General features: G+C 49.6%; 1 protein-coding gene across 5 annotated transcripts in view; it reads left to right on the plus strand.

Moving 5' to 3' along the window:
* brf1b (BRF1 general transcription factor IIIB subunit b) overlaps nt 1-27,509 on the plus strand; it is a 409,723-nt gene that overhangs the window by 192,328 nt on the left and 189,886 nt on the right. For all 5 annotated transcript variants that reach the window (XM_070879697.1, XM_070879698.1, XM_070879700.1 and 2 more), the window contains 4 exons: nt 3,210-3,303; nt 22,112-22,238; nt 24,566-24,605; nt 24,781-24,873. In XM_070879697.1, the coding sequence (XP_070735798.1) occupies nt 3,210-3,303; nt 22,112-22,238; nt 24,566-24,605; nt 24,781-24,873 (354 nt within the window). The remainder of the gene's footprint in view (nt 1-3,209; nt 3,304-22,111; nt 22,239-24,565; nt 24,606-24,780; nt 24,874-27,509) is intronic.

The following is a 27,509-nucleotide window of genomic DNA, read 5'->3' on the forward strand; positions in this document are numbered from 1 at the left end:
TGTGTTTATCGTTCCCTGCGTGAGCACGGGACAGGCGATTAAGCTGCTTTGGAACAAAGGGAGGCATTCTGAAAAAGAGGTCAGTGGGTCTGCAGTACCCACCCAGTGTGACTGCGGGCGGGCTTGGCAGTGGGTGTGAGAGCTGGTCCCCGTGCTTACCCCCCCCCCGCCCCAACCTCGATGGCTCAGCAGAGAAATGCACGATCGGTACGTGAGAGAGCTATACTGGTCACTCCATCCCTAGTCTTTGCTGCGTTTGCCGCTAGCAGCGGGTTCAAGGAGGAGAAAAACTGGTTCGGGATCCCACTTCCGATCATGCTCGAATTCCTGCTGGAAATGCATGTAGATACATTAGGAACAGCAGTAGGCCATTCAGCCCTCGAGCCCGTTCCGCCATTCAATGAGGTCATGACTGATCAACGACCTAACTCCATAGTCGCACTTTGGCCCATATCAATTAGTACCTTTGCTTAACAGAAAGCTATCGATCTCCGATTTAAAATTAACAATTGACCCAGAATCAATTGCCATTTGCGAAAGAGAGTTCCAAACTCCTACCACCTTTAGTGTGTAGAAGTATTTCCCAATTTCACTCCTGAAACGATCTGGCTCTAATTTTTAGACTATGTCCCATGTCCCAGTATCCCCAATAGGTTCTCTCTATCCACCCGATCTGTTCCCCTTAATATCTTCAATCACCCCTTAACCTTCTAAATTCTTGGGAGTACAACACTAATTTGTGTAATCTCTCCTCGTAATTTAACCCTTCAAATCTGGGTGTCATTCTGGTAAACAAATGCTTCACTCCTTCCAAGGCCAATATATCCTTTGAGGCGTGGTGCCCAGACCTGCTCACAGTACACCAGGTGTGCTCTAACCAGGGTTTTGTACAGCTGCAGCATATACCGGATCAGGTACCCGGACACGATGCCCAACCCCCGCCCCCCCCCCTCCCAGCCGACTAACCCGCCAACACTCATTGTCTCGGCTCACACACGAAGCCTAGTTGCTGGAAGGAGATTTGGAAGGTGGCCAGCACCTGTTGAGTTGTGTCCCAGCCACAGCCAGCACCGATGGGGAGAAGAGGGAGGAATGTTTAGGAAAGGCAGTAAAGCTTGCAAATGATGGTGCAGTGCTTTGGAGTCCTGGGGCAATAGGGTATGTAGCAGTTTCCCACCCACTGAGCTGCTGATCATGGCTGGGCTGTGATAAAGAGGCAGACTTAATTCTCAGTGGAGTGGGGAAAGTGAGAATTCTGTACTAGACCCTGGGACTGCAACAGTAAAAAGTAATGGGATATATTTTTGTGCAGTGGGTTGGATTTTTGAACCTTGTTTGGATCATTTGAGGGCTCCCAATTGGGCATCATGTTGATGCAACAATGCTCGGTACCACTGAGCTTCAAGGTTCTCTCTCTGCCCACAGATTTCAGCCTGCTGAGTGGCCGATGTGGCCCGTGCAGTCACAGCAGAGACCTGACACTCTCCCTGTGTGAGGGAGAGAGAGAACGGTTCATCACCGCTCTGATGATGGGAGATTTATTGGCCAACTTGAATGGAAATGGCAGCGGCCTGAGGCCTCACAGCATGCTAAATGTCTCTCTCCTCTCTCCCGAAGGCATACTAAACATTGCCCAGGGGGGAAATATTTCAAAATAACCGTTCTGCTATTCTGGTGTCACTTAGCATGTTTAATCTGCATGGGTGCCCAGGGCTGTAAACTCCCACTTGTTTGGAGTGAGACTCACTCAATTTGGTTTCCATTTTAATGTAACTTGCTCTTTTGTTTAAAAAAAGAAGTTCTTCTCCAGACCTGTGAATATGTTTCTCTCATGTGTATGTATGAAGTTGGCTGGCTATCTGGCTGTGTGTGTGTGTGTGGCTGTGTGTGTGTGGGGCTGCATCTGTTTGTGTGTCTTCATAACATAAGAACATAAGAACATAAGAATTAGGAACAGGAGTAGGCCATCTAGCCCCTCGAGCCTGCTCCGCCATTCAATAAGATCATGGCTGATCTGGCCGTGGACTCAGCTCCACTTACCCGCCCGCTCCCCGTAACCCTTAATTCCCTTATTGGTTAAAAATCTATCTATCTGTGACTTGAATACATTCAATGAGCTAGCCTCAACTGCTTCCTTGGGCAGAGAATTCCACAGATTCACAACCCTCTGGGAGAAGAAATTCCTTCTCAACTCGGTTTTAAATTGGCTCCCCCGTATTTTGAGGCTGTGCCCCCTAGTTCTAGTCTCCCCTACCATTGGAAACAACCTCTCTGCCTCTATCTTGTCTATCCCTTTCATTATTTTAAATGTTTCTTTAAGATCACCCCTCATTCTTCTGAACTCCAACGAGTAAAGACCCAGTCTACTCAATCTATCATCATAAGGTAACCCCCTCATCTCCGGAATCAGCCTAGTGAATCGTCTCTGTACCCCCTCCAAAGCTAGTATATCCTTCCTTAAGTAAGGTGACCAAAACTGCACGCAGTACTCCAGGTGCGGCCTCACCAATACCCTATACAGTTGCAGCAGGACCTCCCTGCTTTTGTACTCCATCCCTCTCACAATGAAGGCCAACATTCCATTCGCCTTCCTGATTACCTGCTGCACCTGCAAACTAACTTTTTGGGATTCATGCACAAGGACCCCCAGGTCCCTCTGCACCGCAGCATGTTGTAATTTCTCCCATTCAAATAATATTCCCTTTTACTGTTTTTATTTCCCAAGGTGGATGACCTCACACTTTCCGACATTGTATTCCATCTGCCAAACCTTAGCCCATTCGCTTAACCTATCCAAATCTCTTTGCAGCCTCTCTGTGTCCTCTACACATCCCGCTTTCCCACTAATCTTTGTGTCATCTGCAAATTTTGTTACACTACACTCTGTCCCCTCTTCCAGGTCATCTATGTATATTGTAAACAGTTGTGGTCCCAGCACCGATCCCTGTGGCACACCACTAACCACCGATTTCCAACCGGAAAAGGATCCATTTATCCCGACTCTTTGCTTTCTGTTCGTCAGCCAATTATCTATCCATGCTAATATATTTCCTCTGACTCCGCGTACCTTTATCTTCTGCAGTAACCTTTTGTATGGCACCTTATCGAATGCCTTTTGGAAATCTAAATACACCACATCCATCGGTACACCTCTGTAAGGTTTCCCCTCCAGTCTTCGGGGAATGAATTTTGACGTTGTGTTTTCCCAGCTCTCCTGGTTGCTGCCAGAATGCACGATTTCAGACGTACAGTAAAAGAGGTCATTCGCGTGGTCAAAGTCTGCGAGTCAACGCTCAGGAAAAGGTGAATGTCAATGCTTGATACATTTTTCATCAGATTTTTTGGTCTGTCTTACTTCTCTCTCCTGAAAGTGTTGACTCTGTGCGGTGCGGGTTCCACAGGAATCAGCCGTCCTCTGGTATCGCGCCCATTCTTCATGTGTCAACCTGGACAAGCTGTTCGACCAGGGAGGGCATTGCACTCGAGCCCAGTTCTGTCCTCACCCAATGTGGCCATACACGCGAACCCACTGCCTCGCGCACCCTCGTGCATGTGCATATGCTCTCTCCCATGCACAAACATTCTCAAGGCCCACCACTGGTACGTGATGGGGAGCGGGAACTCTAGCTGACTCCCTCCACCCTCCTGTGTGGCTCAATATCCTCGGTGTGTGGCATGCCTTCGATCCTTTTATCATTGGATAATTTGTCAGAATTGGTGTTGAGAGGTTTTTTTAATGAAATGCCGGTCTCGGGGTGGACTGAGCTGATAAATTTGTTGCCCGGCGTGGCAACCAGCCAGACCGATCAGGAAGGCCAGCTTGACCTTAGTCTGTGAGCTGGCCTCAGGCAGAGTAGTGGGAAGGACACTGCAGATATCCTCAGAGACCCTGGGCTTGTGAAGGGGACACTGAGCCACGATTCTCGATCCTAATCATTAACCAAAGACTGATATTGAAAATAGAGGAACAGAGGGACCTTGGAGTAGAAACATAGAAACATAGAAAATAGGTGCAGGAGTAGGCCATTCGGCCCTTCTAGCCTGCACCGCCATTCAATGAGTTCATGGCTGAACATTCAACTTCAGTACCCCATTCCTGCTTTCTCGCCATACCCCTTGATCCCCCTAGTAGTAAGGACCTCATCTAACTCCTTTTTGAATATATTTAGTGAATTGGCCTCAACAACTTTCTGTGGTAGAGAATTCCACAGGTTCACCACTCTCTGGGTGAAGAAGTTCCTCCGCATTTCGGTCCTAAATGGCTTACCCCTTATCCTTAGACTGTGACCTCTGGTTCTGGACTTCCCCAACATTGGGAACATTCTTCCTGCATCTAACCTGTCTAACCCCGTCAGAATTTTAAACGTTTCTATGAGGTCCCCTCTCATTCTTCTGAACTCCAGTGAATACAAGCCCAGTTGATCCAGTCTTTCTTGATAGGTCAGTCCCGCCATCCCGGGAATCAGTCTGGTGAACCTTCGCTGCACTCCCTCAATAGCAAGAATGTCCTTCCTCAGGTTAGGAGACCAAAACTGTACACAATACTCCAGGTGTGGCCTCACCAATGCCCTGTACAACTGTAGCAACACCTCCCTGCCCCTGTACATGTCCACAGATCCCTGAAGGTCGCAGGACAGGTCGATAAGGTGGTTAAGTAGGGCATATGGAATACTTTCCTTTATTAGCCGAGGCATTGAATACAAGAGCAAGGGGGTTCTGCTTGAACTGTATAAAACACTAGTTAGGCCACAGCTAGAGTACTGCATGCAGTTCTGGTCACCACATTACGGGAAAGATGTGATTGCACCAGAGAGGGTACAGAGGAGATTTACAAGGATGTTGCCAGGACTGGAGAATTTTCACTGAGGAAAGATTGGATAGGCTGGGTTTGTTTTCTTTGGAACGGAGGAGGTTGAGGGGAGACATTATTGAGGTGTATAAAATGATGAGGGGCTTGGATAGAATGGATAGGAATGACCTGTTTCCCTTGGTAGAAGGGCCAACAACCAGGGGGGGGGGGGGTCTGGAACTCACTGCCTGAAAGGGTGCTAGAGGCAGAAACCCTCACCACATTTAAAAAGTACTTGGATGTGCACCTGAAGTGCCGTAACCAGCAGGGCTACGGACCAAGAGCTGGAAAGTGGGATTAGACTGGATAGCTCTCCATAGACCGGCACGGACACGATGGGCCGAATGGCCACCGTCTGTGCCCTAAATTTCTATGATTGTATGAAGTGTCTGTCTGGGGTGGGAGTGGGTCAGGGTGTGGGGCGATCAGGCTGGAATGTGATGCATTCACTATCTGGGCTGACATTTGGTCAAAGTACTGGACGGAGGGTGGGTTGTGACACACTATTCCGTCACAGGTCAGCACCTGGATTTGAAAAGTCGGTCTGTTTTTGGTGTGAACCATCCAGGAATTTCCAAACCGTAAACTGGACACCAAAGGTCTGTTTTGTTTTCCTCTGCTCACCTTTATGCCGTTCCTTTGGTGACAGTAAAAAGGTTTCTTCAATACATTTTGTTCTGTAAGCAGCAAAGCAGAAATTGAACCTCATGCCATGATTCTCATCCCTTTCCCTGTTCCCTGTCTCAGTTTAGACTTTGGAGCAGGTGCCCATCCCAGCATAGGCCACTGTCTGCTGATCTATCACAGCTCCAGCTGCCTGTTACATGGCCAGGGGAATGAAGCCTTTGTGTGTAAAGTCGGTGAGCGTAACGCTGAGGAAGGGTGGGGGGGTTGCACTTATACAGCGCCTTTCACCACCTCAGGACGTCGAAATGTTTATTGAAGGGTTCTAAAAGAAGAGCAGGGGAGTTCTCCCCTGGTCATCATTTATCCCTCAGCCAACACCTAAACAGATTATTTTGTCATTGTCACATTGCTATGTGTGGGAGCTTGCTGTGCGCAAATTGGCTGTTGCGTTTCCGACATTCATCATCATAGGCAGTCCCTCGGAATCGAGGAAGACTTGCTTCCACTCTTAGAATGAGTCCTTAGGTGGCTGAACAGTCCAATACGAGAGCCACAGTCCCTTTCACAGGTGGGACAGATAGTCGTTGAGGGAAGGGTGAGTGGGACTGGTTTGCCGCACGCTCCTTCCACTGCCTGTGCTTGATTTCTGCACGCTCTCGGCGATGAGACTCGAGTGCTCAGCGCCCTCCCGGATGCACTTCCTCCACTTAGGGCGGTCTTTGGCCAGGGACTCCCAGGTGTCGGTGGGGATGTTGCACTTTATCAGGGAGGCTTTGAGGGTGTCCTTGTAACGTTTCCTCTGCCCACCTTTGGCTTGTTTTCCGTGAGGGAGTTCCAAGTAGAGCGCTTGCTTTGGGGTCTCATGTCGGGCATGCGATCTATGTGGCCTGCCCAGCAGAGCTGATCGAGTGTGGTCAGTGCTTCAATGCTGGGAATGTTGGCCTGGTCGAGGATGCTAATGTTGGTGCGTCTGTCCTCCCGGGGGATTTGTAGGATCTTGCGGAGACATCGTTGGTGGTAGTTCTCCAGCGACTTGATTACACAGTGACTACACCCCAAAAGCACTTAATTGGCTGTAAAGCGCTTTGGGACGTCTTGAGGTCATGAAAGACGCTATATAAATCCAAGTCTTTCTTTATAGCAACAACAATAACCTGTATTTATATAGCACCTTCAATGTAGTGAAACGTCCCAAGACACTTCACGGGAGTATTGTGAAATAAAAAATTTGACACCGAGCCGCATAAGGAGAAATTGGGGCAGGTGACCAAAAGCTGGGTCAAAGAGGTAGTTTTTAAGGAGCGTTTTAAAGGATGAAAGAGAGGTAGAGAGGTTTAGGCAGGGAGTTCCAGATCTTGGGGCCTAGGCAACAGAAGGCATGGCCACCAATGGTTAAGCGATTATAATCAAGGATGCTCAAGAGGGCAGAATTAGAGGAGCGCAGACATCTCGGTGGGGGGCGGGGGGGGGGGGTTGTGGGGCTGGAGGAGATTACAAAGCTGGCGAGGGATTTGAAAACAAGGTTGAGAACTTTACAATGTATGTATGTCCTGTCTGAAGCCAGAGGGATGATAGTTGAGCACTCGATCCCTCTAGTATCTATTATCTTCCTGTAAATTGAGAGTGCTCGCTGTGGTGTGGGACAGATGTGCTTTCCTCGAGGGCAATTCTTAAACATTCTTTTTGACACCAGTCGATGAGTTTTTAAAGTAGCCTCCAGTATTTGATAGGAAATCCCTTTTTCCTCCATTCATGTTGGGGGAGGGGTTATGAAGCATTCGAGCAAATGTCTTTTTAATAGGTCCCTGTGGAATACCCCAGCTGGTTAAAAACCTGTCAAAAATACATGGGGCCGGAAGAGTTTGTGTTCGATCGAAGGTTCCCTTCTAACAGCATAATGCATCACCTTTTAATACCGATGTATTTTCCCATGCTCTGTCCTAACCTCTTGAAGGCGCTGCCTCTTGCTGGGCTGCAGACCCACTGACGCCGACCATTCTTCCTTCGTCAGCCTAGTCCGAGTGTTTGACGACAGAGGATGTCACAATCCACCTGGATTTTTAGTGATGTTGGTTGGAGGATAAATGCTGGCCAGGACACGAGGGAGCACTCCCCTGATCATCATCTTTTAGTGCACTTCAAAAAAAAAAACATCGAGACATCCTGAGGTGGTGAAAGGCGCTATATAAATGCAACCTCCCACCTTTCGTTGGCGTTACGCTCACCGACTTTACACTCCAAGACTTCATTCCCCTGCCCATGTAACAGGCAGCCGGAGCTGTGATAGATCAGCGGGCAGTGGTCTCTGTTGGAGTGCAGAGTGCAGTCCTCACCTCGTTTCCATACACGTGCCGGGGCCACTGGACAATGACCAGACCTGGCCACTGAGACTATTTCGAGCCTTTTACAGCCCAAGACGCTTCACAGCCAATGAAGTACTTTTGAAGTGTAGTCACTGTGGTAATGTAGGAAATGCAGCAGTCAATTTGCAAGCTCCCACAAAAAAGTAAAAGCCAGGATAATTTTTTTTTTTTTAGTGACATTGGTTGAGGGATAAATATTGGCACAGGATACCGGGGAGAACTCATAAGAACATAAGAAATAGGAGCAGGAGTAGGCCGTACGGTCCCTCGTGCCTGCTCCGCCATTCAATAAGATCATGGCTGATCCGATCATGGACTCGGGTCCACTTCCCCGCCCGCTCCCCATAACCCCTTATCCCCTCAACGGTTAAGAAACTGTCTGAATATATTTCAAACAGAAATAATGTCCCAGCTTCCACAGCTCTCTGAGGCAGTGAATTCCACAGATTTACAATCCTCGGAAAAAAGAAATTTCTCCTCATCTCAGTTTTAAATGGGCGGCCCCTTATTCTAAGATCATGCCCTCTAGTTCTAGTTTCCCCTATCAGTGGAAACATCCTCTCTGAATCCACCTTGTCAAGCCCTCTCATAATCTTGTACATTTCGCTAAGATCACACCTCATTCTTCTGAATTCCAATTCGTAGAGGCCCAACCTACTTAATCTTTCCTCATGTCAACCTCCTCATCTCCGGAATCAACCTCGGGAACCTTCTCTGAACTGTCTCCTAAGCAAATATATCCTTTCGTAAACTCCTCTGCTCTTCTTCGAAATAGTGCCATGGGACTTTTACTTCCACCTGACGTCTCATGCAAAATAAAACGAATTCCCCCAAATCTCAGCAATCAGGAGAAGAATTGTTGAAATTTGCCCTGGCTCTTGGAGCCTATGTTTGAGCTCTTGTTTAGAGGTAGACGCCCCTCTGTCGAGCCCTGATCTATTTTCTATTTACTCATTCTCACGTTGTGGCATCGTTGGCACGATCGGAACCTATTGCTTATCCTGAGTTGCCCTGAGATAGTGATGGCCTTTATAGAAGTTTACAGCACGAAAGGAGGCCATTTCGGCCCATCATGTCTGTCATGTATCTTACATTATTATATATAACTGTATCCTAACATGCTATACATGACTGTAATAAGATATGACCTGTAACCACCAGCATATCTTACCACCAGGGGTGCACTTGCAAGAGACAAGTATATAAGCACAGGTCTCAGGCAAGTGCAGCATTCCAGAGCTGGAAATAAAGGTGCAGGTCCAGAGTGACCTTGACTTCATTACATGCCTCGTGTGAATCTGTACTGAGGGGACAGGACTTTACAGTGACGACGGGTTACAGGATTACAGAATCCACAGAATGGCGAACAATGGATCAGATGAAAAGGACAATTGGGAGGACTTTATAGAAAAGCTCCAGCAAAGCTTTGTAACCAAAGACTGGTTAGGCGACGATAAGGCAGACAAGAGAAGAGCCCATCTCTTGACCAGCTGTGGCTTAAAAACATATGCTTTAATGAAGGATCTGTTGGCACCCGAGAAACCAGCAAGCAAGTCGTTTGAAGAATTGAGCACACTGGTAAGAGACCACCTGAAGCCAGCGAGCAGCCTACACATGGCCAGACACAGGTTCTACAACTACAGACGCTGTGTGGGCCAGAGCATACCCGACTTCGTGGCAGAACTTCGGAGGTTGGCTAGTTTATGTGAGTTCTCCGATTAACTGAGGAGAGAAATGCTGAGAGACTTTTTCATTGAAGGAATAGGCCACGCAGGCATATTCCGAAAGCTCATAGAGACCAAGAACCTGACCTTAGAGGCAGCAGCACTGGTTGCACAGACATTCTTGGTAGGGGAAGAAGAAACGAGGTTGATTTACAATGTAGGTACGACAACTAACGAAATATTGGAACAAGAAGTTCACGGCACTAAACAAGCTGCTACCCCCACACACAGACAAATACGGGAGAACAAGTTCTCGACAGCAGGCAGAAGCCATCAAAGGCCACAGGAACGGCCGGTCACACCTCATCAACCCGCAGTCAACTACAAACTGAGAAGCAGCTCAAGAGAGATCAGCCAGACGCAGCTCATTCTTTGGGAACACTTTGAACAATGGAACAGGTCTGTGCGGAGGTGTGGGGGTGGGCACTCGTCAAGGGAATGTCGATTTCAGCAGGCTGTTTGCAGAAATTGTGAATATACAGGGCATTTGGCCCGCATGTGCAAAAAAACGGCAGCTCGGCTGGTATAAGAATCGGATGGGTCGGAAAGTGGACTAGAAGATGGTGGGGACAGTACCCGGGACACCGATGGACAGCGGGTCAACACGATCAATGGCTGCTACTCCTACAACAGGACGCCTCCTATAATGATGAGGGTCCTTCTCAACAGGATATCTGTCAATATAGAGCTGGATACGGGAGCGAGTCAGTCTCTCATGGGCGCTCAACAATTTGAACAACTGTGGCCGCATAAAAGAGACAGACCAAAACTCTCAAGGGTTGGCACCACACTAAGGACCTATACCAAAGAAATCGTACCAGTCCTCGGCAGCGCCATGCTCTCTGTCACACACAAAGGGACAGTGAACCGACTTCCCCTGTGGATTGTCCCTGGAGACCCCCCAACACTGCTGGGAAGAAGCTGGCTGGCAAAACTAAACTGGAAATGGGATGATGTCCATGCCATGTCATTAGAGGAACGGACCTCCTGCTCAACAGTTATAAAGCGATTTGAACATCTCTTTCAGCCAGGTGTGGGCACTTTCAAAGGGGCCAAAGTCAAAATCTACATCACACAGGATGCTAGACTGGTCCATCACAAGGCCAGAGCTGTACCCTATGTGATGAGGGAAAAGATTGAACACGAACTAGACAGGCTTCTGCGGGAAGGCATTATATCACCTGTGGAATTTAGCGACTGGGCAAGTCCCATCGTCCCAGTCATGAAGCCTGATGGATCTGTACGAATCTGTGGGGACTACAAATCTACCATAAACAGAGTCTCCCTACAGGACCAGTACCTGCTGCCCAGAGCGGAGAACTTATTTGCCACATTGGCTGGAGGTAAACTTTTCTCAAAATTAGACCTCACATCTGCGTATATGACGCAAGAATTGACCGAGGAATCCAAGCTACTCACCACTTTCAACACAAATCGAGGCCTTTTCATGTACAATCGATGCCCATTCGGCATCAGGTCGGCAGCTGCCATATTCCAGCACAACATGGAGAGTCTGCTCAAGTCCATCCCGGGGACGGCTGTATTTCAAGACGACATACTTATCACGGGCAGGGACACCGATTCCCATCTCCGTAATTTGGAGGAAGTACTAAAGCGGTTGGATCGGGTAGGCCTGCGAGTTAAGAAATCCATGTGCTTGTTTCTCGCACCCGAGGTTGAATTTTTGGGCAGAAGGATTGCCGCTGATGAAATCCGCCCAACAGAGTCCAAAACAGAAGCAATTCGCCTGGCACCCAGGCCCTGGAATGTCTCAGAACTACGCGCCTTTCTCGGGCTACTCAATTACTTTGGGAACTTTATGCAGAACTTAAGCACGCTGCTGGAGCCTCTCCATGTGCTACTCAGGAAGAGGTGCGATTGGTTTTGGGGGGACGCCCAGGAACGCGCCTTCAATAAGGCACGCAACCTTCTGTGTTCCAACAGTGTTTTGACTTTCTTTGACCCAGGTAAAAAGCTAGTTCTCACATGCGATGCGTCAGCGTATGGGGTCGGGTGCGTTTTGCAACATGTCAATAGTGCAGGCAAATTACAACCCATAGCTTATGCCTCCAGGTCACTTTCGCGGGCGGAGCGCGGGTACGGAATGGTAGAGAAGGAGGCGCTCGCGTGCGTGTACGGTGTCAAAAAGATGCACCAATACCTTTTCGGGGCCAAGTTCACGTTAGAAACCGACCACAAGCCCCTCACGTCCCTCCTATCCGAGAGCAAGGCAATAAACGCCAACGCCTCAGTGCGAATTCAACGGTGGGCACTCATGCTGGCGTCCTACGACTACACAATAAGGCACAGATCAGGCACAGACAACTGTGCCGACACGCTCAGCAGGCTACCCCTGTGACCACGGAAGGGTCTGACGAACAGGACTGTGAGATAGTCATGGCAATCAATGTCTTTGAGTCCACAGGTTCGCCCATTACGGCTCGCCAAATCAGAGCCTGGACGGCCAGCGACCCCACGTTATCCTTAGTAAAAAGATGTGTCCTAACCGGTGACTGGGCAGAGGCTCGCAATGCCTGCCCCGAGGAATTAAAACCCTTTCACAGGCGCATGCATGAGCTATCACTACAAGCAGACTGCCTGATGTGGGGCAGCCGAGTAGTCATGCCTCTGCGAGGCAGAGAGGCATTTGTCCGGGAGCTCCACCGCGAGCACCCGGAGATCGTTCTCATGAAGGCCATAGCCAGATCCCACGTCTGGTGGCCTGGTATTGACGTGGATTTGGAGCTCTGCGTCCAAAGGTACACCATTTGTGCCCAACTCAGCAATGCCCCCAGGGAGGCTCCACTGAGCCCCTGGCCTACCAAAGCGTGGTCGCGGGTGCACGTAGACTATGCAGGCCCATTCATGGGCAAAATGTTCCTCGTAATTGTAGATGCATTTTCAAAGTGGATCGAATGCACCATTTTGAACTCGAGCACAACCTCCACCACTCTGGAGAGCCTCGCAACCATGTTTGCAACGCACAGAATCCCTGACACATTGGTCAGTGACAATGGTCCGTGCTTCACCAGCGCAGAATTCCAAGACTTTATAATTGACCACGGCATAAATCATGTCAAGACGGCACCGTTCAAGCCGGCCTCCAACGGCCAGGCGGAGAGAGCAGTGCAAATCATTAAACAAGGCATGCTTAAAATCCAAGGTCCCACGCTGCAGGGTCACCTGTCGCGACTGCTGCTGGCCTACAGATCTCGTCCGCACTCACTGACTGGGATCCCCCCCGTGCAACTGTTGATGAAAAGGACTTTAAAAACAAGACTCTCATTAATCCTCCCAGACATGCACGAAATCGTTGAGGTAAAGCGCCGTAAGCTGACTGAGTACCATGTCAGAAATTCGAGGGGGAGCTGGAATGAGATAGGGGACAAAGTGTTTGTACTAAACTATGGCAGGGGTCCCAAATGGCTTGCAGCGACAGTAACGGGCAAAGAAGGGAACAGGCTACTGGTAGTACAAATGGACAATGGCAAAACCTGCCGGAGGCATGTAGACCAAGTCAAAAGCAGATTTACCAACAACACTGCAGAACCAGAGGCAGACTACAATGTGGAACTCGCACCACACCTGGTGGACAGACAGAGGGAACAACCTGAGGAAAGGGCAATCCCAACAGACAGCCCAGGCGAGTCAACAACAATCACACCAATCGAAACAGACAGCCCAGGCGAGATACCAGCAACCACACCCAAAGAAAAACAGACACCAAGGCAAACAACTGAACCATAACTCAGACGCTCCACGCGAGAGCGTAGACCACCTGAGAGACTGAACCTTTTAAGACAATAAGACGTTGGGGGAGGGTGTTGTCATGTATCTTACATTATTATATATAACTGTATCCTAACATGCTATACATGACTGTAATAAGATATGACCTGTAACCACCAGCATACCTTACCACCAGGGGTGCATTTGCAAGAGACAAGTATATAAGGACAGGTCTCAGGCAAGTGCAGCATTCCAGAGCTGTGAAATAAAGGTGCAGGTCCAGAGTGACCTTGACTGCACTACATGCCTCGTGTGAATCTGTACTGAGGGGACAGGACTTTACAGTGTCCATGCCGGCCAACAAGAAGCTATTCAGCCTAATCCCATTTTCCAGCTCTGGGTCCGTAGCCCTGTAGGTTACGACACTTCAGGTGCACATCTAAATACCTTTTAAATGTGGTGAGGGTTTCTGCCTCTACCACCCTTTCGGGCAGTGAGTTCCAGACCCCCACCACCCTCTGGGTGAAGAAATTTCCCCTCAAATCCCCTCTCAACCCCTCTCAACCTTCTACCAATTACTTTAAATTTATGCCCCCTCGTTGTTGAACCCTCTGCTAAGGGAAATAAGCGCTTTCCACTATAGCTAGGCCCCTCATAATTTTATACACCTCAATGAGGTCTCCCCTCAGCCTCCTCTGTTCCAAGGAAAACAAGCCAGCCTATCCAATCTGTCCTCATAGCTTAGATTCTCCACTCCCGGCAATATCCTCATAAATCTCCTCTGTCCCCTCTCCAGTGCAATAATGTCCTTCCTGTAATGCGGTGACCAGAACTGCACGCAGTACTCCAGCTGTGGCCTAACTCGTGTTTTATACAATTCAAGCATAACCCCCCCCCCCCTCTGCTCTGGGACTCTAAACCACAGCAGTCTGCGTGGTATTGTACAACTCTGTATCTTGCCAGGCCACTTCAGAGGGCAGTTGAGTCAACCAGGTATAGGCCCAGACCGGGTAAGAAGGGCGAGTTTACTTCCCTGAAGGACATTAGTGAATCAGTTGGGTTTTTACAACAATCTGACAGCTTCACTTTTACTGATACCAGCTTTTTAATTTCCAGATTTTAAAAATTTAACTCAAATTCTCAACCTGCCACAGTGGGATTTGAATTTGCATTCTCTGGCTTACTAGTCCAGTACCATAGCCACTGCACTACTGTACCCATCTTTCTATCACTCGAATGCATGTTGATGCATTGATTCTTATAAGAACATAAGAAATAGGAGCAGGAGTAGGCCATGTGGCCCCTCGAGCCTGCTCCGCCATTTAATGCGATCATGGACTCAGCTCCACTTCCCTGCCCGCTCCCCATAACCCCTTATTCCCTTATCGGTTAAGATTCTTCTTCTGTTTGTTGTATTCTTACGATTGTCGTTTCTATCTTCTGTGTAAAAGCAAGAACTTGTGTTTATATAGCACCTATCACATCCTCAGGTTGTCTCAAGGTGCTCTGCAATATAAGCAGCACTGTCTGTAGTTTTACAAGCGCCTCTGACAATGCAATACTGCACTGGAGTAACAGTTGAGATTATGCACTGACGTCGTGGACTGGGGCCTGCAACCAGGAATCTGAGTAGAGAGTGTTCCCGCTGAGCCAAGGCTGGAAAAGCAGTTTAAAAAAAAATAATAATAATAATAATACAGGTTTGTCCTGGTTGGTTCGAAAGGAATTTTGGATTGGAAATGAGAAGGTTTAAAAATTCTCATTTTCAAGCAGTTAATGTACGGAACGTAAAAGGGTTATCTCCATTTGCGCAGGAGAATATTCTTTTTAAATAGATTATTTGCCTGAAGCTTCCTTATCAGGATTTTCTGGCGAGCTTGAACTAACATGATACAGTTTATGGGTTTTCATGATCAGAATATAACAGGTCAGGTTCCTTGAGCCTTCTTCGGCAGAGTTTACAGTGAATGTATTGCAAATAGAGAAAGGGGATATATAGCAGGCCCGTGAGCTGGAGAAATACTGTATCCCACTGTTGGCCCTGTGGGTAGTGTTAACACCATCATCATCATCATCATCATCATCGGCAGTCCCTTGAAGCGAGGATGACTTGTTTCCATGCCAAAAAGTGATGAGTTCACAGGTGTTTCAATGAAGGACCTAATATTCCAGATCCCGAACTACATCCTGAAGGGTGGAAGATGCCTGTGTGTGGATTTTTTTAACGTGTGGTGGCCGTTGCACACCAGCCACCACACGGGCTTGACAGAGCTAGGCCTTGGTCCAGTGGGTTAACCAAAACTAACTGGAGACTCGCTCTGCTGCACAGACAGAGCACGCACACATATTGCAGTGTGGGCTGGCCCGTGCTGCCCCTGGGCCCTCGCCTCTTCTGGGCCCCAGATTCACGCCTCTCTTGGGCCCCGATCACTTCCCCCTGCGGACTCTTGCTTCCTTCGCCCCTCCTGCTGTGCCTGCCCGTACTGCAATCAGTGACCTGGCTTCACAGCCATCGCCCTCCTGCAGCACGCGCTGCTCCTCCCTGCAGTGTTATACCGCCGCACGCTGCTCCCTCCAATGGCCTCGGCCTGCCGATGGTCTTACAGGCCGGGACCACACCGATTTCCGGGCCGGGCTGCCGCACACTGGTCCCTCCAATGGCCCCGGCCTGCCGATGGTCTTGCAGGCCAGGACCGAAATCTGGAATAACACAGGCAAACAACAACTGATGTCCGCATCCTGTTGAGGTCCGATTAGTTTATGTAGGTAATAAATTTCGGTATTGAAGGTATTGATTTTGGAGCCACTTGCGCAGTTGCCAATATTCTACGCGAGTCTCGTAGCCTTGGTCCGGTCACGAGACCGCCTTCATTTTCGGAAACCTTTTTCAAAATAACACGCTACCTCTTTGATCAAGCTTTTGTTCACCTGTCCTAACAAAGAAAGAAAGACTTTCTATAGCACCTTTCACGACCTCAGGATGCCCCAAAGCACTTTACAGCCAATGAAGTACTTTTTGAAGTGTGGTCACTGATGTAATTTAGGAAACGCAGCAGCCAATTTGAGTACAGGAGCAGGGAGGTCTTACTGCAGTTGTACAGGGCCTTGGTGAGGCCTCACCTGGAATATTGTGTTCAGTTTTGGTCTCCTAATCTGAGGAAGGACGTTCTTGCTATTGAGGGGTTGCAGCAAAGGTTCACCAGACTGATTCCCGGGATGGCAGGACTGACATATGAAGAAAGACTGGATCGACTAGGCTTATATTCACTGGAATTTAGAAGAATGAGAGGGGATCTCATAGAAACATATAAAATTCTGACAGGATTGGACAGGTTTGATGCAGGAAGAATATTCCTGATGATGGGGAAGTCCAGAACCAGGGGACACAGTCTAAGGATAAGGGGTAAACCATTTAGGACTGAGATGAGGAGAAACTTCTTCACTCAGAGAATTGTGAACCGTGGAATTCTCTACCACAGATAGTTGTTGAGGCCAGTTCATTAGATATATTCAAAAGGGAGTTAGATGTCGCCCTTACGGCTAAAGGGATCAAGGGGAATGGAGAGAAAGCAGAAATGGGGTACTGAGGTTGCATGTTCAGCCATGATCATATTGAATGGTGGTGCAGGCTCAAAGGGCCAAATGGCCTACTCCTGCACCTATTTTCTATATTTCTATGTTTCGATTTGTGCACAGCAAGCTCCCACAAACAGCAATGTGATGATTGACCAGATGAATTGTTTTTTTTAGCAATGTTGGTTGAGGGGTAAATATGGGTCAGGAAACCGGGAATAAATACTCTGCTCTTAAAAATAGTGGCGGTGGGATCTTTTATGTCAACTTGAGATGGCAAGCAGGGACTCGGTTTAAGGTCTCATCCGAAAGATGGCACGTCCAACAGTGCAGTGTTCCCTCAGTACTGCCCCTCCGACAGTGCGGCGCTCCCTCAGTACTGCCCCTCCGACAGTGCGGCGCTCCCTCAGTACTGCCCCTCCGACAGTGCGGCGCTCCCTCAGTACTGCCCCTCCGACAGTGCGGCGCTCCCTCAGTACTGCCTCTCCGACAGTGCGGCGCTCCCTCAGTACTGCCCCTCCGACAGTGCGGCGCTCCCTCAGTACTGCCCCTCCGACAGTGCGGCGCTCCCTCAGTACTGCCCTGGAGTGTCACTCTTGCCTCCTGATGTGGCACATTGTCGATTCTTGTCTGATAACACTCCTGTGAAACACTTTGGAACGTTTTACAACTTTACAGGCTATATAACTGCAAGTCGTTGAGCTTTTTGTTACGTTGTGCGCTTTGTTTATCCAGTGATGCAGGAGAGCTGTGCCTTTATCTCAATGACAACGTAGACCCACAAAAGTGTGACTTATAGCAGCGCAAATGTGGGGAGCCAGCACACGGATCTCATTCCCACTGGGGTAAGGGTCCCCCCCCACTCCCCTGAAGGTGCTGACTCTCACTGGGGTACAGGTCCCCTCCCCTAAAGGTGCTGACTCTCACTGGGGTACGGGTCCCCCCCCACTCCCCTGAAGGTGCTGACTCTCACTGGGGTACAGGTCCCCCCCCCTAAAGGTGCTGACTCTCACTGGGGTACAGGTTCCCCCCCCTCCCCTGAAGGTGCTGACTCTCACTGGGGTACAGGTTCCCCCCCCTCCCCTGAAGGTGCTGACTCTCACTGGGGTACAGGTTCCCCCTCCCCTGAAGGTGCTGACTCTCACTGGGGTACAGGTCCCCCCCCTCCCCTGAAGGTGCTGACTCTCACTGGGGTACAGGTTCCCCCTCCCCTGAAGGTGCTGACTCTCACTGGGGTACAGGTCCCCCCCCTCCCCTGAAGGTGCTGACTCTCACTGGGGTACAGGTCCCCTCCCCTAAAGGTGCTGACTCTCACTGGGGTACAGGTCCCCCCCCTCCCCTGAAGGTGCTGACTCTCACTGGGGTACAGGTCCCCCCCCTCCCCTGAAGGTGCTGACTCTCACTGGGGTACAGGTCCCCTCCCCTAAAGGTGCTGACTCTCACTGGGGTACAGGTCCCCCCCCTCCCCTGAAGGTGCTGACTCTCACTGGGGTACAGGTCCCCTCCTCCCCTGAAGTTGCTGACTCTCACTGGGGTACAGGTCCCCCCCTCCCCTGAAGGTGCTGACTCTCACTGGGGTACAGATCCCCTCCTCCCCTGAAGGTGCTGACTCTCACTGGGGTACAGGTCCCCTCCCCTGAAGGTGCTGACTCTCACTGGGGTACAGGTCCCCTCCCCTGAATGTGCTGACTCTCACTGGGGTACAGATCCCCTCCTCCCCTGAAGGTGCTGACTCTCACTGGGGTACAGGTCCCCCCCCTCCCCTGAAGGTGCTGACTCTCACTGGGGTACAGGTCCCCCCCCCCTCCCCTGAAGGTGCTGACTGTCACTGGGGTACAGGTCCCCTCCCCTAAAGGTGCTGACTCTCACTGGGGTACAGGTCTCTCCCTCCCCTGAAGGTGCTGACTCTCACTGGGGTACAGGTCTCTCCCTCCCCTGAAGGTGCTGACTCTCATTGGGGTACAGGTCCCCTCCCCTGAAGGTGCTGACTCTCACTGGGGTACAGGTCCCCTCCCCTGAAGGTGCTGACTCTCACTGGGGTACAGGTCCCCCCCTCCCCTGAAGGTGCTGACTCTCACTGGGGTACAGGTCCCCCCCTCCCCTGAAGGTGCTGACTCTCACTGGGGTACAGGTCCCCCCCTCCCCTGAAGGTGCTGACTCTCACTGGGGTACAGGTCCCCTCCCCTGAAGGTGCTGACTCTCACTGGGGTACAGGTCCCCCCCCCTCCCCTGAAGGTGCTGACTCTCACTGGGGTACAGGTCCCCTCCCCTGAAGGTGCTGACTCTCACTGGGGTACAGGTCCCCCCCTCCCCTGAAGGTGCTGACTCTCACTGGGGTACAGGTCCCCCCCCCTCCCCTGAAGGTGCTGACTCTCACTGGGGTACAGGTCCCCTCCCCTGAAGGTGCTGACTCTCACTGGGGTACAGGTCCCCTCCCCTGAAGGTGCTGACTCTCACAGGGGTACAGGTCCCCCCCTCCCCTGAAGGTGCTGACTCTCACTGGGGTACAGGTCCCCTCCCCTGAAGGTGCTGACTCTCACTGGGGTACAGATCCCCCCCCCTCCCCTGAAGGTGCTGACTCTCACTGGGGTACGGGTTCCACAGGCTCTGATCGCCTTCAAGTTTTCCACCCAAGTTATTCACGCATGAGCCTAGAGATTGAATGTCGATAGGCTACTCGACCATGAAAAGAATCGTTATAATCAGATCCTATCCCTATCTTTACCCACACACTTTTCCGAGCAGGGATCGCCGGACTGCGGGGACATAAAGCACGCAATTAGAAAGGACATTCAGCCCATCATGCCCGATTCTTCCCTTTCATGAACTCTGTCCCACCCATTTAACCTTGAGGGAAAAGCTCTGCCGAGAAGTATATTTACAGCACTTAATATTTTAGAAAGTAATCAAAGACCGTGTGGGTGGTGTGCAGATATCCAGTTTCATTTCAATTTTCCTTCTCGTGCCAAATGTAGCTGTGTTTATATACTTCATCGAGACAGATCCTGATATCAATACCAGTGGATATTTGGGTATGGCAGTGACTCCTAAACCAGGGAACACAGTCTAATTACATACAATCACACAGCACACGACGAGGCCATTCGGCCCATTAAAGAGCCATTCAAGTTGTCCCAGTCCCCATAGCCCTGCAAATATTTCCTTTTGTTTTCGATATCCGCATTCCACCCAGCCCGACCAGTCCGTCCCGATGGTACGGCATGTTTGGGAATTGTAGAAGCAGCCTTGAGACAGACAGAGTTTTTCTCCCCATCAAGCCTGTTCCATTCAGTCTGTATCGTGGACTTTCCCAGCTTCTCATCACCTGATCTCTCACTTTAAGGCTACTGAGCTCTTTCCCTTGCCTTGTAAAAAAAAAACATGAATGTCTCTAACCCTCAGTCTCCCTCCTCAACAGGAATGGGGTGTAGGATTCTTATCCTTGTTTTCAAATCTCTCTATGGCCTCTTCCCTCCCTACCTCTTTAACCTCCTCCAGCCATAAGAACATAAGAATTAGGAACAGGAGTAGGCCATCTAGCCCCTCGAGCCTGCTCCACCATTCAACAAGATCATGGCTGATCTGGCCGTGGACTCAGCTCCACTTACCCGCCCGCTCCCCATAACCTTTAATTCCCTTATTGGTTAAAAATCTATCTATCTGTGATTTGAATACATTCAATGAGCTAGCCTCAACTGCTTCCTTGGGCAGAGAATTCCACAGATTCACAACCCTCTGGGAGAAGAAATTCCTTCTCAACTCGGTTTTAAATTAGCTCCCCCGTATTTTGAGGCTGTGCCCCCTAGTTCTAGTCTCCCCGACCAGTGGAAACAACCTCTCTGCCTCTATCTTGTCTATCCCTTTCATTATTTTAAATATTTCTATAAGATCAACCCTCATCCTTCTGAACTCCAATGAGTAAAGCCCCAGTCTACTCAATCTATCATGATAAGGTAACCCCCTCATCTCCGGAATCAGCCTAGTGAATTGTCTCTGTACCCCCTCCAAAGCTAGTATATCCTTCCTTAAGTAAGGTGACCAAAACTGCACGCAGTACTCGAGGTGTGGCCTCACCAATACCCTGTACAGTTGCAGCAGGACCTCCCTGCTTTTGTACTCCATCCCTCTCACAATGAAGGCCAACATTCCATTCGCACCTGCAAACTAACTTTTTGCGATTCATGCACAAGGATCCCCAGGTTCCTGCCCAGCATGGCAGTGAGCAGGGTGGGCGTGGGTTAGGAGAGGGTCAGGCGAGCAAGGTCTGCATAAAATCCTCTGAGATCTCTGCGCTCGTCCAACTCTGGAATTCCTTCCCTCAACTTCTTGCTCCTGCTTTAAGAGGCTCCTTAAAACCTACCTCTGACTTAGCTTTTATTCATTTTTATAATATCTCCTTCTGTGGCTCAGTGTAAAATTTTGTTCTATAACGCTACTGTGAAGTGCCTTGGGAAGTTTTACTGCGTTAGACATTTAAATACAAGTTGTTGTTGAAGAGACAGCCAGACTGCTGCACTCAGGGTGGGCGTGGGGTAGGGGAGGGTCAATCACTCCCCGATCAGCGTGGGCAGTGAGCAGGGTGAGCGTGGGATAGGGGAGGGTCAGGCGAGCAGGGTGGGCATGGGGCAAGAGAGGTTCAGCCACTCCCCGCCCAGCGTGGGCAGTGAGCAGGGTGGGCGTGGGATAGGGGAGGGTCAGGCGAGCAAGGTGGGCATGGGGCAAGAGAGGTTCAGCCACTCCCCGCCCAGCGTGGGCAGTGAGCAGGGTGGGCGTGGGTTAGGAGAGGGTCAGGCGAGCAAGGTGGGCGTGGGGTAGGAGAGGGTCAATTACTCCCCGCTCAGCGTGGGCAGTGAGCAGGGTGGGCGTGGGATAGGGGAGGGTCAGGCAAGCAGGGTGGGCGTGGGGCAAGAGAGGTTCAGCCACTCCCCGCCCAGCGTGGGCAGTGAGCAGGGTGTCATGTTTGCTCATTACCGAGCGGTGTGAGACAGTCACAGGAAGGTACAACTCTTGCTAACTTGGCAATGTAACAGGTTGCCCTTGCAGTTGTTGTGCAGCTTTCAGTCTCGGGTATGTGGTTGTTGGAGAATTTATCCACTGTGATTGTGTTCTTTTGCAGAAGTCCATGACGTTTCGAGTTGAATGCCCTGATATTTCAGTTGCCTCGAAATGAGAATGTTTAGATATTCTGTGTGCAGTTGTGAATCAGCTCAAGCTTATTCAGCTGGTGTTTCTGACTTGTGTTGCAGGCTCAATGAATTTGAAGAGACACCAACTAGTCAGTTAACAATCGATGAGTTTATGAAGATCGATTTGGAGCAGGAGTGTGACCCGCCTTCGTTCACAGCGGGGAAGAAAAAGATTAGACTGCAGCAGGTAACCCTGTGAATAATTGGTGACCAGGGTCACAGAGTGGTGGCTTTGACAAAATTATTTTTAATTCATTACCTAATTATCGTCTCTTTCCTCCGAACCCATTCCTAAAGGCGCTGGCTCGTGCTGGGATACGGTTCCCCAATCTCCAACCCTCCTCCCAAGTGGCCTTTCTTTGTGTGTGTGAGCTGTTCGATCATGGGGGCGTCACAGCTCAGCCCGGTCCTGCCCACACTTCACCAAATGTCAACACCAGACTTTCTCGCAAGTGTCGTTAGACGTTGATTCTGACATGGAACCCTGCTGCTTAGAATCACACAGCACAGAAGGAGGCCACTTGGTCCATCGTGCCTGTGCCGGCTCTTCGAAAGAGCGATCTGATTAATCCCATCTATAGCCCTGCAAAAAGCATATATCCAATTCCCCTTTTGAATGTTACTATTGAATCTGCTTCCACTACCCTTTCAGGCAGCGCGTTCCCGATCAAAAAAACTCCTCTTTCCCCCACCCCTTTCTCCTCCCCGATTCCTTTACCAATTATCTTAAATCTGTGTCCTCTGGGTACCAACCCTTCTGCCACTGGAAACAGTGTCTCGTTATTTACTCTTGTCAAAACCCCTCATAATTTTGAACAGCTCTATTAAATCTCTCTCTGCTGAAAGGAGAACAACCCCAGCTTCATAGAATCATTTTTTTAATTTATTTTTATTCATTCATGGGATGTGGGCATTGCTGGCAAGGCCAGCATTTATTGCCCGTTCTTAATTGCCCTTGAGAAGGTGGTGATGAGCTGCCGCCTTGAATACAACTGAGTGTCTCGCTGGGCCATTTCAGAGGGCAGTTAAGAGTCAACCACATTGCTGTGGGTCTGGAGTCACATATCGGCCAGACCGGGTAAGGGCGGCAGATTTCCTTCCCTGCAGGACATTAGTGAATGGGATGGGTTTTTATGACAATCATGGTCACCATTACTGACACTAGATTTTTATGCCAGATTTATTTTTAATCGAATTGAAATTCCCCAGCTGCCCGTGGTGGGATTTGAAGACCTGTGCGGGTTATTGTCCAGGCCTCTGGATTACTAGCCCAGTAACATGACCACTATGCTACCGTTCCCAGATAATGGTTACAGCATGGAAGAAGGCTTCTCCAGTCTCTCCAAGTATGGGGAGTGCCTCATCCTTGGCTGCTTGTTCGACACCTGAGCTGAGTGGCTGAGACAGCTTCCCGAGCCCTCCCCACTGGCTATCGATCAGCTGGCTCTGGACAAACCACAGATGGACAGTTCGTTGGTCATATTCAAAAGGGAGTTAGATGTGACCCTTGCGGCTAAAAGGATCAGGGGTTATGGAGAGAAGGCTGGGGTGGGGTACTGAGGTTAAATGATCAGCCATGATCTTATTGAATGGTGGTGCAGGCTCGAAGGGCCGAATGGCCTACTCCTGCACCTATTTTCTATGTTTCAATGAGACCACCTTGATCTGAGCCGCTCAGTGCAGCATTGGCTTCACCACCAGGGAGGCCTCGCTAAACCACGTATCAGCACACACACACTGAGTTAACTTCGGAACCAATGACCGTAACAATCCTGTAATCGAAAGCCGTTTGAGGTAGTTTTATATTAAAAAGGATTTAAAAAAAAAAATACATGCATGTATACCTGGTTATAATATCTCAGTTTGAAGAAGTTATCTTGCCTGCCCTGTAATTATCAATAGGACATTTAGTATTTACCTTTCAGCTTAACTGAGTAAGTTGTGGTTTCCTCGATGGCGTGTAGCCTGGTACAAGTACAGATGATGCTGCCTTACTAAACCGGTGGCTGAGATGTCGAAAGTACGGCAAAGGATTATTTTTTTTTAAATGTTGAGAGAGTGAAAACTTTCTGAAAAGTTCTCTGTTTCTCTCTCCCTGCCTCCCTCTCCCGCCCCCTTCTCACCCAACTATCGGATGGCTCAGTTGGTAGAAAGACAAAGAACTTGCTTTTCTATAGCGGCTTTCACAACATCAGGACATCCGAAAACAATTTATAGCCAATGAAGTACTTCTGAAGTGTAGTCACCGTTGTACTGTAGGAAACACGGCAGCCAATTTGCGCACAGCAAGCTCCCACAAATAGCAATGTGATAATGGCCAGATAATCCGTTTCAGTGATGTTGGTTGAGAGACGGGGCCTCGTTTAATGTCTCATCCGAAAGACGGCACATCTGACGGTGCGGCACTCCCTCAGTACTGCACTCAGAGTGTCAGCCTGGGTTATGGACTCAGGTCTGATAAATTATTTGCAGAAGGTGCTGATTATGTGAAAAGTGATTTCTATTTTATTTCAGCTGGAGGATGAACTCGCCAAAAAATTGGTGGATTTTGAAGGTAATTGAACAGTCCCCCACCTTCTCGCTCTCTCTCTCTCTCTCTCTCTCTCTCTCTCCCCCTCCCTCATCAACTTACCCCTCTCCAGCTTCGAAGAGTTTCACTTCAAAGCTGGTCAGTCATAGGTTAGTGTTTATAGTATTTAAAAAAAAAAAAAAAAATTCTGTTTGCACAGGTGAAATAACAAGTTACCAAGACGAGATTGAGACCGAGCTGGAGATCGCTCGACCAAGGTATCGAGGGGTGTATGCCACGTACGCTAAAGGAGGTATGTGTTCATAACAGCAGTTTGCTCTTTTCTAGAGGTGGAGGTCGGGTCGGGTGGTGTTGGGGAACTTTATATTAACAATAAAATGATCCAGGCAGCGCTCCATTACCTCCCGCGAGTATCCAATTTTCACAGACACTCTTGGGGCATGTGGCTTCACAGTTAGTCCTGATCCTGCCCTAATCCGATAGTTACTCACAGAAACAATCTCCAGTCTCGGGCCACTGGGATCTGTTGGTCACATTTCCACCCCTGTCCTGTGTTGAGTTGATGTGTCCCTGCAAGGCATAAATGGTGGTGGGATGGGGGCGGTGAGGGTTGGTGGTTTGTTTTATTCACGGGATGTGGGCGTCGCTGGCAAGCCCAGCATTTATTGCCCGTCTCTAATTGCCCCTGGAGAAGGTGGTGGTGAAGGTGCTCCCACAGTGCTGATGGGGAGGGAGTTCCAGGATTGTGACCCAGCGACGAAGACGGAACGCCGATATATTTCCAAATCAGGATGGTGCGTGACTTGGGAAGGGGGGGAAACTTGCAGGTGATGGTGTTCCCATTCGCCTGCTGCCCTTGTACTTCTAAGTGGTAGAGGTCGCGGGTTTGAGAGATGCTGCTGAAGAAGCATTGGCGAGTAGTTCCAGTGCATCTTGTAGTTGGTACACACTGAGTGTTCTGTGATTGATCTCCAGCGACCTTGGGCTCAGGAAGGGGAAATATCAATGACTATTACTACTCCAGATCACAATTTTTAAATAACTCGCCCCTCTGAGTCGGCAGGTTGTGGGTTCAATCCCCACTCTAGAAATGTAATTTAGGCGACTTCAGTGTGGCACTACCTGAGGTGCCTTTCTTTGGATGAGGCCCGGTCTGACTGTTCTGGTTGTTTGTGTGGATTTTCAAGATCCCCTAATGACACTGATTTGAAAAAAGTACAGGGTGTTCTAGTGTCCTGGGCCAGCAGTCCTTGCTCAACCACCACCACCAAAAGCAGATTAACTGCTCATTAATTCTATTGTGGGATCTTGCTGTACATAAACTGGCTGCTACAATTGCCTACATAACAGCAGTGACTATACTTCAAAAGGCAAATGATTGGCATGCTTCTGAGAAACGCAAAGTGGCAGGGGCCGAAGTCAATGGCTTCGCTCTTCCCATTATTTCGTCGGAAGAAATTTCTGCTCATCCGGTACTGGTTGTCAGACAAGCAGTGTGACAAATCGGAGACAGCGGAAGGGGTCACGGCAGGTGGTGGTGGTGACACACAGCTGGTCCATCAAACCTGCCCCACACCATGATGGCCGGAGCATCATAATTCGAGACTTCTTCCCTTTTTCCCGCATTTCCCCCCTCAGCAGTTTCATCTTCTGGGAGAGGAAAAGAAAACAGGAAAAAACCCAGGGCTAATAAGGACCCAGAAGAATCTCCAAGTGTCACTTTCCTTTGCCTATAAAGCTGAAACAATCTGGGTTTTAGAACACTGCCTCTGTTGCTGTAGTTGAACTGTCTCACGCTGTCTGTGCTCTGGGACCCCCCTCCTGGCCAGTCTCCTCACTGCTGTCCATTTGACTGACAGAACCCGTGGTGACTGTGGCTTTATAATTACCAAGCACTTCTGAATTACATTATCCAATGCTGCAAGCAGTTACACACAGGCTGTGATCACGGCACATTTCCAATCTGAAATCTACAGACCGCTCCATTAAAACCGAACCATTAGAGACGGACGGTTCTTGGAATGTTTAGGGTTATCCAAAATTATTTTAATTCATTCATGGGATGTGGGTGTCGCTGGCAAGGCCGGCATTTATTGCCCGTCCCTAATTGCCCCTTGAGAAAGTGGTGGTGAACCGACTTCTTGAACCGCTGCAGTCTGTGTGGTGAAGGTGCTCCCACAGTGCTGTTGGGGAGGGAGTTCCAGGATTGTGACCCAGCGACGATGAAGGAACGGCCGATATATTTCCAAGGTATGACTTGGAGTGGAACGTGGAGGTGATGTATTCCACGTGCCTGCTGCCCTTGTCCTTCTAGGCGGTAGAGATCGCGAGTTTGGGAGATGCTGTTGGAGTCTTGGCGAGTTGCTACAGTGCACATGAACCGTGTTGAGAGGGGCACAGCAAGCGAAAGATGGAAACAGTGAGTAAATGTACCACCTGGCGTGGTACTGAGGCATGCAGACCTGGAAAGGATCAAGTTCCATCTCTAGCCAGTGCTGAATTAACTGATCTCACCCAGGGCACCCTTGTGCTTTGGAGAAGCAAAATTACCGTGACGGGATAGCGCGGGTGCTTCTGATAACTGCCCCGTGACCCCTGCTGGTTAGTATGCATGGTGTAGTCAGACAAGGACAGGGTTGGGTTGGCACACTCGTTATCAAGCCTCCTGCACTTGGGGAAAGGCACCAGAGGAACTATCAGGCCAGCCTCCAGCCTGTCGGTGCTCCCGGGAGAGTCGGGAGGGGAAAAGGAACTGGAAACAAAAGGAGGGAGTGGGGGTTGCATAGTGTGTGTCCCACGAAAACCCACAGAGAGCCGAGGGAGTTGGCAGCAATAGGCTGCGCTGCGACAGCGTGAGGGGCACCTCAGTTTAATTAAACTCCTCCATCATTTTGCGACGGGAATATTCGAAACGTAAGAAAAATTAAT

This window comes from Pristiophorus japonicus, chromosome 4 (assembly GCF_044704955.1).
Source record: "Pristiophorus japonicus isolate sPriJap1 chromosome 4, sPriJap1.hap1, whole genome shotgun sequence".
NCBI classification, from domain to species: Eukaryota; Metazoa; Chordata; class Chondrichthyes; family Pristiophoridae; genus Pristiophorus; species Pristiophorus japonicus.